Below are 17,839 nucleotides of genomic sequence, written 5' to 3' on the forward strand. Positions count from 1 at the left end.
CCTGGTTTTGGTATTAAGGTTATGCTTGCTTCATAAAATGAGTTAGGGAGGATTCCATCCTTTTCTATGTTTTGAAATACTTTGAGTAGGATTGGTATCAGTTCTTCTCTGAATGTTTTGTAGAATTCTCCAGTGAAACCATCTGGGCCAGGACTTTTTTTAGTTTGTAAATTTTTGATGACCTTTTCAATTTCTTCTTTTGTGATGGGCCTGTTCAACTTTTCCACATCAGTCTGTGTTGGTTTAGGTAAGTGGTGTGTTTCTAGAAAACTGTCCCTTTCCTCCAGGTTTTCAAATTTGTTGGAGTACAGTTCTTCATGGTATCCTGATATTATCCTTTTGATTTCAGTTGGTTTGGCTGGAATTTTTGTGGAAGCAGATTGCCAGGTCTTTCTCCCATGAAGTGGCTGAGTGTGTTCTAACTGGCAGCCTTTTGGTTAGCAGCCCAGGACTAACCCTTTGTGCCACCAGGCCTCCTTTCTCTGTGTCCAATCAGGTTTTTTTGTATCTCAGAAGTGATTGGTTTGAAGCACACCCTACATTGATATAACCTTATTAACATAACAAAAAGCCTATCCACAGGTATAAGGGTTAGCATTACATTTTATATTTTTGGGGGCCAAATTTAATCCATAACACCTCCCTTCACCTCTGCACCCTTTCAGCCCCTGGTACGTGAGTGTGTTGTACAAAGGAATAAGCAACAAGCTTGACCTGCAGGGTGACCTCAGAGAAGAGGCTGTTTTCACTTTCTCCTGTCCCAGGGCTATGCTACGTGTGCTGCCATTTTGCTTCTAGAGTGTTCCCTGTCCTTTGCCTCTAGAGTATTCGTCACCTCCAGGGTATTCCTCAAAAACTCTGCCCCTGCCAAGGTCACTATTCTTAGTATGAATCATCACACCACCCCACCACCCCAAAAGGAAAACGTTAAGTTAGGTAGGAAAAAGGTAGAGTGTGGCCAGGAATTTTCCAATAATAAAAAACCATGGATTAACTTGAATGTATGGCTACCTCATAAAGAAAGATTTAATGAAATCTAATTCCATGTGCGATGCTTCTGTACCTGACACTCCTCCTGGGCTCTAAGCTCTCATTATGCTTCAAAAATGGCTATTGGGTGTATTTAATATGTATTATTTATATTGATTTATGTTTGAGATGTAGCTTTACTGGAGATTTTTAGTTGTGTTTACCTAGACCATAAAATTCTTACGTAATTTGTTGAGTGTTATTAAAAAAAAAAATTCAGCCTTGGATATGGGGTTGCAATTTTGTGAAGAAAGTGAAAACCACACACACAGGCACATGCACACACAGACACACACACACAAAGGAAAAGGTAATGAAAGTAGAGCTTACACCCAAATGACCACTGAACTCAGTGTCTCAGATGACAGGGAAAGGAACTGAGACTGCTGAAACAGTACTTAGGGTCTAGAATTCAAGTGGAGAAAGAATACTTTAAAGGGCACAATGGTTTCTGGAGTTCTGTTCGCTCAGAAGTGGGTTATTTTTGCATTTAATGTTTGCATGGTGATAAATGTTACTATCCATTTTGGCTGGTTCTCACCTACTTTTTGGCCATGTCTTCCCTTGAGGATCTCTGGTAGCATAGTGCCTGAGGCATTTGACTGCTAACCAGAAGGCTGGCGGTTCAAGCCCATCAGCCACTCCTCTGAAGGAAGATGGGGCAATCTACTTCCGTAGTGATACTGCCTCGGAAACCCAAGGAGGGATTGCTATGAGTTGGATACGACTTGACGGTAGTGAGTTTGGTTTTTTGGTTTTGGTCCCTTGAGGTGAGATGCTGATTACAGGAGTCAAGAATAGGTAGTACTGCATGATTTTTTTTTTTTTTTTTAAATAAAATTGTCTTTCTTGTTTTTGAAAATACCTTTGTCTCAACTCTTTGAGCTTCTCTCAACTATGGGTTTTCTGTGGTAAACTGAGGATGTGACAATGTCGATAGAGCCACAAATGCATATGGAGCCTTATCCTCTCCACCCCCCACGCCCCCCAAACTTCTGACCTTATTGTACTGAATTCTGGCTACTTTTCCTAATCCTAGTAGAGTCATCCAAGCTTGGAGATGAAAGATTATCAGTTTGATATTGCCAGTGACTGGCTTTTAGTGGGGTTGGGTAAAATGGTTTTGCCCAATGTAATTGCTCTTGGATTGCATTTAGTTAATTAAGATCATTGACTCCCAAGTATGACTCTCTGGATTCAAATCCTAGCTTTACCATTTGTTGTTGCTGCCTGCCAATGAATGTGATGGCCTGACATACAATGGAACAAAATGTTGCCTGGCCCTGCAACCATTCATTCCCATGGTTGGTTAGCAATTGGACTGTTATGATCCACAGATTTTCATTGGCTGATTTCTAGAAGTTGATTGCCTGGGCCTTTCTTCCTCATCCATCTTAGTCTGGAAACTCTGTTGAAACCTGTTCAGCATCATAGAAGCACACAAGCATCCACTGACAGAGCGGCAGTAGCTGCACTTGAGGTGCATTGGCTGGGCATCAAATCCGTGTCTCCTGCCTGGAAGGGGAGAGTTCTACCACTGAACCACCACTACTCTTGCCTTCTACTTACTGACTCTTAACCTTGGGCAGAGTTTTTAGCCCTTTTGTGCCCTCATGTGCATAGTACTAGTACTTACCTCATAGGATTGTTGTGAGAAGTAATAGTGTTTAGTGCAGTCCCTGGCACATAGAGTATCCTGGAGCTATTATTATTTTCATGTTGGAGCACAAAATTTGGGTTCATATGGCTTATCAGTTTGATGTATTTGGAAATTGTCAAGAATTAATTTGTATTTCTTTATCATTCACAATATTCCTTGGACATTCCACCTTCTTAGTAAGCCCTTCCCTGACCACCATACTTAACAGCTGTAACTGTCCACTCCCACCCCCTTCCCTGCCCCCCTTCCACCCCTCAGGCCCTGTGTGCCTTGTGTACTACTTGACTTTTCTCCACTGTACTTAACACATTCTGCTGTACCATCCAGTGCACTTATTTTTTTTTTCCAGGCTGCCTTCATTCACTAGAATGCAAACTCTTTGTATCTGTTTTGTTCACTGTTCTAGTGTCTGTGCCTAGAATAGTGTCTGGCAGGTAGTAGTGCACAGTAACTCTTCATTAACATGAAGATGTTAACTTTCAAAGTATAATGTGAATCTGTACACCATCAAATACTAGAAAGGCTGCTGTTGCCATCTGAGCTTAAAATGTTTTATGTGGAAGTTCTCAGTGAGAGTTTGTTTATTTGCCTATCTAAAACCTCCTCTCCTAACAGAAGATAATGGAGGCAAAGTAAAATAGGTTTGAAGGATGACTACATTGGATGAGGAGAAGAATAGGAGTTATGTGATCACCTCATTTACCTGTTTACTTCTGGCACCTTTTCTATCAACATGAGCATCATCAAACCCCAGGGTGACCAGGAGACATGATTATCTCAATGGCTGTTTCTTTAAAGTATCTTTCTTGTCTCTTTTACATGGAACAAAACTTTGTTGTTTTTCTTTTCTAGGGCACCAATGCCTCTGCTCTGGAAAAAGACATTGGTCCAGAGCAGTTTCCAATCAATGAACACTACTTTGGATTGGTCAATGTAAGTAGTTACAAATGCATTATTTTTATCAAATGGTTTGGAGTGCTTAAAGTGACTCCACTGGTATTTTCATCATTACCAATTTTAAAATAATTTTTCAGGAAGTGGCAAATGTTGTGGAAGGGAAAAATTTAATCCATTGTTGAAAGTCTGAACTGTCCTGGAAAAAAATAGGTTTAATTATTGCATCAGATTCTCATTTTTCCCCCCTTTGTGCTTTAAGGGATTTCCTTTACACACACAACTTTCAGAGCTATTTTATTAGCCTTTATAGCCAAATCTGCTTTTCTGTGTTTTCCCTTTATCATCTGAATGAATTCTTCAGGCAGTCTTTGATTTAGTATGTATCTGTACAACCAGAGTGTTAAAAGTTTTATGAGCTCATCACTAGTAACTATTGAACAGTATGACTTGGTAGTGGTACGGCTTCAATTGTGGGTAAAAATGGAACAAATTCATCTCAAAATTCCATTTTACCTGTGTCCCACACTAAAACCATGTGCCATCAAGTTGATTCTGCCCCGTGGTGACCCATATGTGTCAAAGAGTCACACTTTTTCTGTAGGGTTACCAATGGGGATTTTTTTGGAAGTAGATTGCTAGAGGCCTTTCCCTGGATGCCTCTGAATAGACTCAAACCACCAACCTTTCCATTAGCAGCTGAGTTCATTAACAGTTTGCATCCACCCAGAGATCCTGTGCTCAGCATTGCCTCCTTGTACGTGGGCAGGCTCTACTTCTCTGAGAAGTTGATTATAACCATGTACTAAGGCAGTCTATATCTGAAACCTTTTGAGCTTTCTTCCTTACCTACTCATTTCTCTCTGCTCGGATGTTTTAAGTGACATCAAGTGTTCACTCATAAACACCTGGTTTTCTGGGACAACTAACTGCTTTGAGTACATTTTGTTAGTGCTAGGGTGTGATATGTAGAAATTTCCACTGGGGAAGCTGGAAATAAACTCATCAGTGAATAATATTCTGTGGTATAATGGAAAGAACATTGCCTTTGAAGTAATACTGATTTAAGGAGTTTGAACTCTGACTGTTCTTGGGCAAGTTACCTGACCTCTCTAAACCTCCATTTCCCCATCTGTAAAATGGGGATCAAATGTCTCCTATATCTTGGGGTTATAGTAAAGAAAAAAATAAATGATAGCTCCTGTTTCAGACCCTGGCATGAGACTGAGAGGCATATTGTGAACACTCGGAAAATGTTAGTTGCTTTCCATCCCTAGGATTGTCACTGGATCAGCACCAAGTGTTACTGAAAGGGATGTGTCTAAAGGAGACACACTGAGTAGAAGGACAGAGAATAGGAGGAGGAAAACGAAAGTCCTGGAGTATAGGGAGTTATGTTGGTGAAATGCTGACTTTGGTCTTAACATAGTTCATTTAGCCACTGTGCATAGGCCTCTGTGTTAGCTCTATGAAGGAAAAAGAAGTAAGGCCCTTTCTTAGTTTGTGGAGGATTTGTGAGATCTACTTTTATTAACTGCCCTATTTATGCTCCCTTCCGAGGGTGATTTATGAAAGTTCAGCTTCTCTGTAAAGAGAGGCTCATCTATTACATAATAGTATCAAAGTAGATTAAAAATATGTAAAAATAGGCAAGTTTCTATTTTAGCATATGTAGAAATGTCGTGTTAAGTATGGCGGAGCATCTGTCTCACACTTGGGGAAGTGGCACACAAGCCAGCAACCAGTTCTGAGAAGGGGCTCATGTTCTATTTTCATCCTACGCAGCATTTTCTAATCTGTGTTATTAGTCTTGTTACTTCTTCAGACCTGTTCCTTTTCCATTTTCTTGGGCATGGAAAATTCTAAAGGGATCGTCTCAGCTGTGTTCTCCCCACACCCCCGACTTGCTCTTCTAGTCTGTCAAAAACCACGGAGGTGATGCCCTTTTCCCTCTACAATCTGGGTACCCTTGATTATAGCAGAGGTATAAAATATTATTGCCTGGGCCCTAATCTGACTGTAAGGGACCAGAAACTTGGGTGGTGGCAAGGAGATGGAGCGTGATTTGGAAGCTGAGATGAGGAGAAGCTGGCAGGGTGACTTAAGGAGGCACCGTTTTGTCTTCACTGCTCTGGGATAAGTGAGGAAATGCAGTCTGAAGCCACTGGGCAGGGGCCCTGAAGTCTTGAGAGAGAAATGCTGAAACAAGTGGCCATTCAATCAGAGCTGTTTCAGCTGAGGCAGGAGGAGGAACTTCCTGGATATCTTTTGGATTTGGATTTTTTATTTTCACTCTCATGGACATGTGTTGCAGTGTGACATCTTTTCTTTAGCCAGCTGCCTTTCTGGGTGCCCATATCATGTAGATGTTTTTCCTTCCCTTTCTGTTTCTAAGCATCAGGAGCTGTCATTAGACTCTTTATCAAGGCAGAGTGCTTATTATCATTTGAGATACTTTTATGCACTGGAGAGGCACCAGGATTGCTTTCTCTCAGAGACAGGGTCCTAAGGCTCATGCAAACATTTATGCTTTTCCCCTTTGACATAGATCAGATAGCTAATAGTATTTAGAGTACTTTACTAGTTACCTGATATGGGGAGCTGGATGCAGATGAAGGGAAGTCTGGAACGGTTTGCAGAGGGTGGCCTTCTCTCTTTTCCCACCAGTTCCAGGGTGGGTCATGTCCCTGGACCATACTTTGAGCCATCCCTGTTGTCCTTTGGCAGTTCGGAAACACATGCTACTGTAACTCCGTGCTTCAGGCATTGTACTTCTGCCGGCCGTTCCGTGAGAATGTGCTGGCATACAAGGCCCAGCAAAAAAAGAAGGAAAACTTGTTGACGTGCCTGGCAGACCTTTTCCACAGCATTGCCACGCAGAAGAAGAAGGTTGGCGTGATCCCACCAAAGAAGTTTATTTCAAGGCTGAGAAAAGAGAATGGTGAGTAGTGTGGTACACGATGCATTTACAACTCGAAATAAGGAAAACTGACAGTTCTGTGTAGCCACAAAGGGAGAAGATGTTTTATTTTACTTTGTTGTTTGCTTGTTTTTATTTTAAATAGGCTTTATTTTTTTTTTTAGAGCAGTTACAGAAATATTATGCAGAAAATACAGAGTTCCCTTATACCGCCTCCTCCCTCTGCATGCAGTTTCTCTTACTATTAACAGTTTACACTGCAGTGGTACATCTGTTACAGTTGATAAACCAAAACTGATACATTATCATTAACTAACATCCATTGTTTCCATTTAGGTTCCTTCTTGTGTTGTATGGTTTTATAGGTTTTGACAAGTGTATAAGGTTATGTGTTCATCATTATGGTATCATACAGAATAGTTTCACTGCCCTAAAAATGCTCCTTGCTCTACCTAATTTTTTAAGGAAAAATAAATATGGCCACTTACTCAAATATCATTGAAAAAAATTTTTCCTTCCCCACTCAGTGCACATAAAACAAAAGTAGATTAGAACTGTGGTTAAAGATCCAGTTTTCCCGGCCCATTCTGGAAGGACTGCCTGTTTGTTTCCCACTGGAAGGAGTCCTTTTCCAGACAGCCTCCTTGTAAGGGGAAAAATTGCCCAAGGCAGACTTCTAAGTGTGACAGTCTTGGGAATGAATAGGCTGATGCAATCATTGAATAAAATAGTAGTACTATCTTATGAACTTCCCATAAGTGATTAAAATAAATGTTTATCATCTAGTCAGGGCCTCTGCTGATTTAAAAATAATGCTTCTGATTTTAATTTGCATAAGACAATTGAAAGATATCAAATTTGATATAAAGATATCAAATTGATATCTTTATATGAGAAAAGTGCTAGGCTGTGACCTGAATTTTCTGTTTTTTTGTATCTTCTTTTTTGGGGGCTAGCGGTGATAGTGGAGGTAGTAGTAGAAACCAGGTGTGTATTCCAGAGATTTTGCTTTGGTGATTTTTATGACTACAGAAATAATATTGGACATGGCACCTTGTGTTTATGCTAGATTTGTGCTTGCTCCAACACACTTGCACAGTTAATCAGATGTTTGTTTTATAAAATCTCGTTTAATTTGATTGCTGTCTTTTGGAGTTGTTTCAGTTTATACATAGCAGAGTAAAAATCATGGGAGTAGAGAAGGAAGCCCAGCACTCCCAATCTAGTTGTGAACATGATTAATAATGAAGTTTCACAGCTGCGTTCAACCCTTGGCTGCAAGTCCTTATGGCATGGAACAGCAGCAGGCTTCCGGAGTCATCTGTGTTTAGTTTCAGAGCACTATCAGATAGACCATTTCAAGCACAACCCCTCTCCCTTACGTGCTTCATTTAAGCTGCTTCCAGGCTGCTCTGGGGTTTAATATGATCTTTGGGAAGAGACCCCAGTTGCTGTGGATAAATTACAAGATGAATAATTGACCACTGCTTGTTGATATCATATTAGAAATTGATACTTTATCAGGAAATTTATCAAGTAGTTTTTGCTGTTTTTTATAGAACGAATGAAAATTTTGGTAACTTTATATATATGTGATGAGTGATGGAGATACAGAAAATTTAGCTCTTGGTGGGTGGCAGAAAATGGAAACAAAATTGTTTTAATACTTAGCCATTGCAGCTGCAGAATAGAGGTGAATACATATATGTTCCATACCTGTCCACCTTTTCAATATAAATATAAAAAAGACAATACCTGAAAATAAGCAGGTCCTTCTGCTTTTCAATAAACAGAGATTGAAATAATGACCTTCTCCTTTCCAGATCTCTTTGATAACTACATGCAGCAGGATGCTCACGAATTTTTAAATTATTTGCTAAACACTATTGCGGACATCCTGCAGGAAGAGAAGAAACAGGAAAAGCAAAATGGCAAATTAAAAAACGGCAACATGAACGAACCTGCGGAGAACAATAAACCAGAACTCACTTGGGTCCATGAAATTTTTCAGGGAACGCTCACCAATGAAACACGATGCTTGAACTGTGAAACTGTAAGCATTAGGAGGGCTTTCATTTAATCACTTGTCTGTATTTATACAGGCTGTGTTGTGTGTGAATGCAATGTGGTGGTATAGCACTTGCCTTCAATATGTTGGACAATTCAATTCTGTTATATGAAACTCAGATGCAAACTTTTGGAAGCACGTGTCCATCCAAGATGTCTCAGATGGCTAAAGCAGAGTGCTGAGGAGGGCACATCTCCTTCGCTTTGAACCATGGACAATTTTTGCCCTTTGCCTTTGAGTTAGTTTTGACTCACGGCAACCCCATGTGTACCTTACAGAGTACAAGTGCCCCATAGGGTTTTCTTGGCTGTGCTCTTCACAGAAGCAGATTATCAGGCCTTCCTTTCATGGAGCCACTGGGTGGGTTTGAACTGCCAACCTTTGGGTTAGCAGACAACCACAAATTATTTGTGCTACCCAAGGGTGCTTGGGCAATTTTTGGAGTCCACAAACTAAACTATCATATGAGACCATAGCCATCTGTATTGATAAGATTTTGGTTACCAGCAGGCTGCGTGTGAATCAGCACAGACTATTAACTTAAAGGGAATCAGTGTGCTATAGTGTGGTTGACGTCAGAAGACCACAGGTTCAGTCCTGTTTTGTAACAGTTAGCTGGGTGCCCTGGCCAAGTCGCTTTAGTGCTGCTGTAAGAGCTGGATAGCTTGTGTGTCTGGATGAATCTGGTACATGGCAGGCACTTAAAGTTAATTGAATTTGAAAACATGTTCCACAGAGTATGATTCAGGATGCCACGTTTGTTTGGTTTATTTCACTTAAACTCTACAAGTGGCCACATGATGGGGTGGTTAAGAGTCCTGCTCTGGAGCCAGTTGTTTGAGTTTGTATGCAGGCTCTGCCACTCAGTTGCTGTGGCACCCTGGGCAAGTTACCCAGCCTCTCTATCCTCACTCTCCTCGTCTGTAAAATGGTGATGGTGAGAGCTCTTGTCTCATGGCTGCAGGTTAGCACTTGCAGAGCACTTAGAATCATGCTTGGCACAAAGGAGATATGCCATAAATGTCAACCATTCTTATTATTTAATAACAACACAGAAGTCTGTGGGTTCTCAGAGTCTCAAAATTCTGTAGGATTATAAATGTTTCTAAGGAGAGAAGTATCTTTCATCATATTTTGAAAATGGTCTGTGACCTAGTAATTGTTAAGAAATGTGAAGTTACATGTCAGTATCTATGTGTGACAGGAGGCTTTTGTTTTTGGCAATCCTCCTGTCTTTTTAAACAACTTTTGAATCAACGTTCTGATTTGTCCATTGTAGAAACAATTAGAAAACAACGGTAAGCAAAAAGAGACTAAAAATTACCAGTAATTTCACAACTCAGAATAAATACTAAATTTGTTATATTTTAAAAAGTGTTACCACATTACCCCAGAGATAACCACTTGAACATTTTGAAATATATCCTGCCAAAACATTTTCTATACATACTGTGTAGAGGCCCTCCTACCTTCTCTCCCTCCCTCCCTTCTTTGTTTTGTACTTTTCCTTTTGAAACTTTTTATTGCGATTTGAGTGAAAGTTTACAGAGCAAATTGGTTTTCCTTTCAACAATTCACCCACATTTTGTTTTGTGACATTGATTGCAATTCCCACAGTGTACTGGCACTCTTCCCACTTCCTGACTGTGTTGACCATTTCCATTCCTCCTCCTTCCTCTCTGTTCCTGCCTTCTGAGCATAGGGACTAATGCTGCCCTTATAATCTCATATGACTGATTGTCGTAAGGGTGCATACCTCCCCAGTGTTACCGTTATAGGCCTGTTGTTTGGCTGGAAGGTGAACCAAGGGACTGAGTTCAGTTCCAGGCTTTAAGGTTGTCTAAGCCTCGGAAGGAAGGTTGGGCAATCTACTTCTGTAGTGATACTGCCTCGGAAACCGAAGGAAGGGTTGCTATGAGTCGGATCCAACTCATGGCAATGAGTTTTTTAGTTTAGTGAAGGGGCTCTGGTAGCGTAGTGCCTAAGGCATTGACTGCTAACCAGAAGGCTGGCGGTTCAAACCCACTAGCCACTGCTTGGAAGGAAGGTTGGGCAATCTACTTCCATAGTGAGACTGCCTCGAAAATCCAAAGAGGGGTCTCCATGAGTCGGATATGACTCGACAGCAGTGGGTTGGAAGGGCCTCGGGTGGTATAGTGGATAAGGCACTTGACTGCTAACTGGAAGGTTAGCGGTTCAAACCCACCAGCTGCTCTGTGGAAGGAAGACAGGGCAATCTATTTCCATAAAGATTTACAGCCTCAGAAACTCAGTGGGGGTCACTGTGATCCAGAAAAGACTCGATGACAATGAGTTTGTTTTTTTATTTTTTAAGGGCCATAGTCTCAGGGGTTCTAAAAGTCTCTATCAGACCAGTAAGCCTAGTCTTTTTTTTTTTTTTTTTTTTTAAGTGATTTTGAGTTTTCCACAGTTCTCTCCCACTTTATCCAGAACCTTCTATTGTGATCCCTTTCAGAGTGGTAGGTAGTAGCAGCTGGGCACTATCCAGTTCTTCTGCTCTCAGGATCCTGGAGCTGAGTTTCACATGGTCTGTTTGTCTTTTGGACTAATTGTTATCATGTCTGTTTGATTTTATTCACTCTTCTTTGCTCTGGATGGGGAGACACCAATAGTTGTACCTTAGATGGCCACTTATAAGCTTTTTACTCACCAAAATAGGTTGTCTTTGTGGACTGTGTTATGCCAGTTGACTTTGATGTCCTTTAAGTCTATGGTCCTGAGTCCCCAGGCCCAGCAATTCATTCCCTCAAGGTGTCTGGTTACAGCTAAGTAGTTTTCATTACTTTACCCCCTGTGTGCTATATTATATTCATGGATATATTTGCAGCACATATAAATACATATGTCTTTATACATAAATACATACATCCTTTGTCAAACCTATATATATGCATGGGTGTTTTCCCATTCACCTTCCCACATCTGTTCAAGTTGTGTGTCTGTATATCTGTACCCACTGCCATTGAGTTGATTCCTTCTCAAAGTGACCCCCATTGGGTTTCCAACACAGTAAATCTTTACGGAAGTAGATTGCCCCACCTTCCATGGAGTGGCTGGTGGGTTTGAACTGCCAGTCTTCTGGTTAGCAGTCAGCTACCTTAGGCACTGTGCCACCAGAGCTCCTTCTATGTATCTGCTCGTAAATTACTGTATTACTAATACTGTAGGATTGTGTATGTAATAGTATTTACCTTAGTTGCCTTTAACTAACTGTTTTGCTCCTCCCATTGTCTTCCTTTCCCTTGGTTATTTTGTGCTGACCTCCCTCTTATTATATATCACTTTCCCTTCACCCAAGTTAGTGTCTACTCTCTAGTTCGTGATTTTCCCTCCTCTCTCTGCGTTTCCTTTGCTGGTAGTCTTCAAAGTGTATTTCTTTTAGTGTGAACTTTTTAGAAAAATAATAGTCGTCTCATACGATATTTGTCCTTTTGTAATTGACTGATTTCACTCAGCATAATGTCCTCCAGGTTCATGCATGTTATGGGAGATTTTGCAGATCCATTGTTATTCTTTAACGTTGTTTAATATTCCATGTTGTTTTTGTACCATAGTTTGTTTGCATATTCATGCATTGATGGACACTTAGGTTGGTTCCATCTTTTTACTATTCATTTTATACTTTATATTCTAGTAAAATTCTAACAAGAACAAAAGTAGAGAGAATAGAGTTATAAATCTCATATGTGGACCATTGTTAACAACACATTGTTAATGCATTGGCCCATCTTCATCATCTGTCTTTCCCTCCACCTCATTACCAAAGTGGTTTATTTTTAAGCAAATATCAGATAACCTATCATTTCATTTATAATTTCTTTATTGCTTTTTATATGTCTATAAAAAGTAAGGATTCTTTTATTTAAAAAAAAATCACCATAGTTCCATTATCATGCCTAAATATAATCTTTTTAAATCATAATTAATTCAGAATTCATATTTCACTATTATGTCATATGTCTTTGTGTGGTGTGTGTGTGTGTACACACACACACACACACAAACTTGTTTTTCTACAATTGATTGATTCAAATCAGTATCCAAGCATGGTCCATACATTGCATTTGGTCAGTAATGTGTCTTAATTGGTAGCCCTCTCTTTCGCTCGCTCTCTTATTTTTTCCTTTTCCTTACAATTTGTTTGTTGAAGAAGTGAGTTGTTTGTCCTGTAGAATATCCCATGTTCTGGAAACGTCCTTATGTGGTGTTTAACAAATGTAATAGAATGGTAGTATGTTTCTACCATCTTTATCTTGTTTTTTTTTGTCACTATTGTTAGATGCCCTTGAGTTGGTTCCAACCCATGTTGTTGTTGTTATGTGCCGTTGAGTCAGCCCCGACTCATAGCGACCCCTCCTTGAGTTTCCGAGGCAGTATCACTACAGAAGTAGATTGACCCATCTTCCCTCCAAGGAGTGGCTGGTGGGTTTGAACTGCCAGCCTTCTGGTTAGCAGTCAAGTGCCTTAGGCACTATGCTACTAGAGCTCCTTTTCCAACCCACAGTGACCCTACATACCACAGAATGAAAAACACTGTGCCATCTTCACAGTTGTTTCTATGATTGAGCCCATTGTTGCAGCCACTGTGTCAATCTGTCTCATCAGGGTCTTGCTCTTTTCTGCTCTCCCTCTCCTTTACCAAGCATAATGTTCTTTTCCAAAGACTGATCCCTCTTGATAATATGTCCAAAGTATGTGAGATGACATATATCCTTGCTTCTAAGGGGCCTTCTGGCTCTACTTCTTCCAAGACAGATGTGTTTGTTCTTCTGGCAGTCCTTGGTATGATCAGTATTCTTCATCAACACCATAATTCAGAGGTATCAGTTCTTCTTCAGTCTTCCTTAGTCATATTCCAGCTTTCATGTGCATATGAGGCGATTGATTGAAAATACCATAACTTGAATCAGGCACACCTTTGCCTTCAAAGTGACATCTTTGCTCTTTAACACCCTAAAGAAGTCTTTTGCAGGAGATTTGCCCAGTGCAATATGTTGTTTAATTTTTCGACTGCTGCTTCTGTGGATGTTGATGGTAGAGTGAAGTAAAATGGAATCCTTGACAAACTTCAATCTTTTCTCCATTTACCATGATGTTGCTTATTGGTCTAGTTGTAAGGATTTTTGTTCCTTTATGTTTTTATTTAACCCACCTGTTTTATGTTCTTTTTTTGGGGGGGTCAATCAAAAAACATTTTTTTTTCACATCTGTTATATTGTTAAATATTCTTTTACAGTTACTCTAGAGATTTAAGCATGTATCCTTGATTTATTTTTTTCCCACATTCCCAACAATGCTTGAATGTTTAGAATACTTCATCTCCTTTTGTCTTTTCTTATTATTACCACATTGATATTGTTTGTAATGAACTCAGGAATTTTAACGTTTCATGTGTTTTAATCCATTGCAATTTTAAAATTCTTTTTGATATTGAATTAATAATAATTCTGTGTAGTTTAAAAATAAAAATTAGGACTATATTCTAAATATTACAATTTGCAATCTTTTTTTTTCTTTTTATAAGGAAAGTATTCCTTGTCACCATCCTCTCCTTAACCTCTCTTCTCTGTTCTCACAAAGTCCTATCTATCGTGTCTCTCTTCAGTCCGTCTCTTCCCCTTGGTCCTCGCTGTTGTAACCCTAGCCTGGGACACCCATTAGCATTTGATTGACAGTTTCCACTAAACTACTGTGGTAACTTCCTACTGAATGTTCTGCTTTTTCTTCTCTGTGTTACTCCCTTGCTTAAAATATATTGTTGTTGTTGTTATGTGCCGTCGAGTCGGACCCGACTCATAGCGACCCCTCCTTGGGTTTCTGAGGTAATATCACTACGGAAGTAGATTGCCCCATCTTCCTTCCGAGGAGTGGCTGGTGGGTTTGAACCACCGGCCTTCTGGTTAGCAGTCAAGTGCCTGTTTTTTTTTTTTTTTTCCACATTTCATTTAGAATATCACTGCCTACCAGATTGTTTCTGATTTTGAGCTATTATGCATAGTGCTGTTATGAACATTCTAATACATATAATCTGGTGCACATAAGCCCAGTTCTTTTAGGATGGATGTGTGTGTGTGTGTGTGTGTGTGTGTAGGGAGGGAGAGAGAGAAAGTAGACTTGTTACTTCATATGGTATGTTTATCATTAACCTCATTAGATAGTGTCAGATTTCCAAAGTGGTTTATACACTCAGCATGTGTATGAGTGTTCTTATTGATTTACATACTTGCCCATACCTACAACTGTCAGATATTTTTGCTAATGTAGGGGGATCTATGGACAGGTAGGTATTCTTTTATTCAACAAATAAGTTGTTTTTTTTTTTTTTTTGCATCATCTGCTATGTAAAGATTTGAGGCACTGAAGATACAGGGAAGGCATTGTCTTTCTGGAATTTCTAGCATGGAACACAGACATTAACAACAAAATGGATCATTAGCTATGTAAGTTAAATTGCACTAAATGTTATGAACGCGAAGCACAGGGTGCTGTGTGAGCTTATGATACAGGAACCAGAACAATAGGGCTTCACATTTCTACATTTGTTGCCAGGGAACCTGCACCAGATTGCACAGCTGGTCTTATCCTTTTGGTTATCTCTGAAATTAACACTGTTCATAAATGCATCTTGCTGTAGTCTGGATTTTCAGGAAGGTTCAGAGGGTAGGCTCAGTCACGTTTGTCCCATTATTCTCTACAAATAGGCCAACTGGTACAAACCTGTTCACATATTGCATCCTCAAATGTTCCTATTTCCTGGACAAACACTGCCCATCTCTACTATGGGTAGGATGCCTGTACCCAAAGATTCCTCCAAAAAAATTTAGGATGATAACTGTAAAGTTTCTAATCATTTACACTTTGTGTGTGGAAGTAAATGTGAGAGTATGTGGGATGTCTTTCTGGAGGATGGTATAATTTGAAAAACCTACTTTTTTCCACCTGAAATGATTCGATGATTTGAGTCAGGAATATTTTTTTGTTTGGAGTTAGTTGGGTAATCACCTTCATTTTCTTAGATCCTTAGACTGGACAGGATCTTAGGAGTCATCTAATCCTTTCTCTGCCAGTGCCTTAAGTTCCTCATATGATGTCCTGGCCAGTTGGTCACCAGCATCTGCTGGAACCTGTCCAGAGACAGGGAATTCAATCTCCCAAGGTTATGCATTCCATTTTTAGAAAGCTCTGGTTATTAGAAAGCCCTGTACTTTCTAAGAAAATACACAGCCTGCAGGCTTTTTTGTTTTGTTATTATAAGATGTTGAGGACTTAGTATGAAAGAAGCCATAGTATTACAAAGTTTTCAGTCCCAGGATGAGAATCATGGAACACCTTTGAGGAAAGTCTTTTGCCCAGGGCAGGCCACCCTCAGGCAGTGCTTTGGTAAGAATTGCCAAGACCCAGTGTGTGAAATCTCACAGTGGGATTAAACTGTACTGGATCCGGAGCAGCAAATTAGCCCCTAAGGAGGTCTTGCCCTTGTAGCCACCTCTGCTCCAAGTTCCAGCTATTGTGGAAAACCCTTTGTGCCAGCACCATGCTTTCAGAAAACAATGATTTTGCCCCCCTTGGGTCTCACCCTTTGTAAATGTTGCTTCTGATTGCCTTGCTGCAAATGCCAACTAGAGGATTTATGGAGACTTACCCTGTCATTCTGCAAAAGATTTGCAGAGACTATTTTAAGGGGATAATTTTGTGCTGACTTCCAAATAACCTTGACAAAAGCACTTCAGAATTGGAGCCTGGGCACTTTCCACTCAACCCTGAGCTCTCCCTTGGTTATTGTGAAAATAGCTTGGTGGGGATGTCTGACCTCTAACTTCACAAAGGGAAAGGAAAATCAAAATGAAAAACCCAAGGCTGATTCCTGTGAAGTGGTGGTGAGACATACACCTCTTCTTTCCAATCTTTTTACCAATTTTGACACCAGCCATCCCTCCCACGGCACTCTGCTTCTCTCCTGGGTTTGATAATTTGATGCAGTGGCCACCAGAACTCAGATGATACTCATGATTATGGAGTTTATTAGGGAAGTAAAAAACCAAAACCAAACTCAGAGCCATTGAGTTGATTCTAATTCATAGTGACCCCCATTGGGTTTCTAAGGCTGTAAATCTTTATGGAAGGAGAGTGCCTCATCTTTCTTCTGCAGGGCAGCTGGGGGGTTCAAACCACTGACCTTTTGGTTAGTAGCCAAATACCTTAACCACTATACTACCAGAGCTCCTTTTTTTTTCCCCCAAGGGAAATAGTAGGTTACAATTCAGGTTCTGCAGTGAATTGGGATACAATTCTTTGACCAGGATAGCTTCTGCTCAGGTGTGCTTGCAGGCATGCCTTTCTTTGGCCTCTTGGCTCCTTCAGTCTGGCCTATACCCTGCTTGGGCAAATGTTACAAAGCTCTTTTAGCTCTGACAGTAAGGCCCAGTGTCACCTCAATCTGCCAGCAAGCCTCTTGCCTGAAGGCACTCAGCTTTCTTGCTCTGTGGGCTGAGAAGCCCACCGTACTGTCTTCTGCCGCCCCTGCTGCCATTGTTTCTCTGGTGCTGTTTCTTGTTGACTTCAGTGTTACAGCTCTTTTCTTTGTCTTCTAGGTCTAGGAGGCTCTCAGAGCAGGTTTCCTGGGTCCAAAAGATGTACTCTGATCTTGGCTCTTTTTCTTGGTGTTAGTCAGGTCCCCTCTTCTCTGCTTACTTCTCTTGTAAGATAAAAAATATGACTCAAGCAGGAGCATGATTTAAGTAAGGTGGTGAAGGGTGGTGACTTGAATAAGGGCGGGGACTTGAGTCACATAATCTAGTAAGGTGGTAATTCAAGATATGTCCCACCCCAATGCTGCCTCATTAAAATAATGGACAACTCACGCACAAATGGACCTGTAGCCACAGGCATAGAGGTTAGGATTTACAACTCATCATAAGATGGAGGATAGTCACATCAGACCACAAAATAAAAGATGACTACATCATTACATACCTGCCAGGTATACATATAACTGTCAAAGCACTGAAAAATCGTGGCCCAGCCAAGTTGACACATAACTTTAACAATCACAGGTTCCATGCCCCTTATTTGCATTAGCAGCAAGCTACCCAATCTCCTTGCTGGGCCATAAGCATATTATTTGCATAGTTACACCCAACATTGTGCAGCAGTCACAGACTGGCTTGTTGTTGTTGTTGTTGTGTGCCGTCGAGTCGGCCCCGACTCATAGCGACCCCTCCTTGGGTTTCCGAGGCAGTATCACTAC

The 17,839-nt window shown here is 40.5% G+C and overlaps 1 protein-coding gene across 1 annotated transcript in view; it reads left to right on the top strand.

Annotated features, from left to right (window-relative positions):
* Positions 1–2,089: 2,089 nt before the first annotated feature.
* The window catches only part of USP46 (ubiquitin specific peptidase 46), a 60,782-nt gene continuing 45,032 nt past the window's right edge, over positions 2,090–17,839 (top strand). The window contains exons 1-4 of the mRNA XM_042782939.1: positions 2,090–2,161; positions 3,542–3,622; positions 6,347–6,524; positions 8,327–8,556. Of these exons, the coding sequence (XP_042638873.1) occupies positions 2,090–2,161; positions 3,542–3,622; positions 6,347–6,524; positions 8,327–8,556 (561 nt within the window). The remainder of the gene's footprint in view (positions 2,162–3,541; positions 3,623–6,346; positions 6,525–8,326; positions 8,557–17,839) is intronic.

This window comes from Orycteropus afer, unplaced genomic scaffold (genome assembly GCF_000298275.1).
Source record: "Orycteropus afer afer isolate SDZICR_OR568_19922 unplaced genomic scaffold, OryAfe1.0 scaffold00532, whole genome shotgun sequence".
NCBI classification, from domain to species: domain Eukaryota; kingdom Metazoa; phylum Chordata; class Mammalia; order Tubulidentata; family Orycteropodidae; genus Orycteropus; species Orycteropus afer.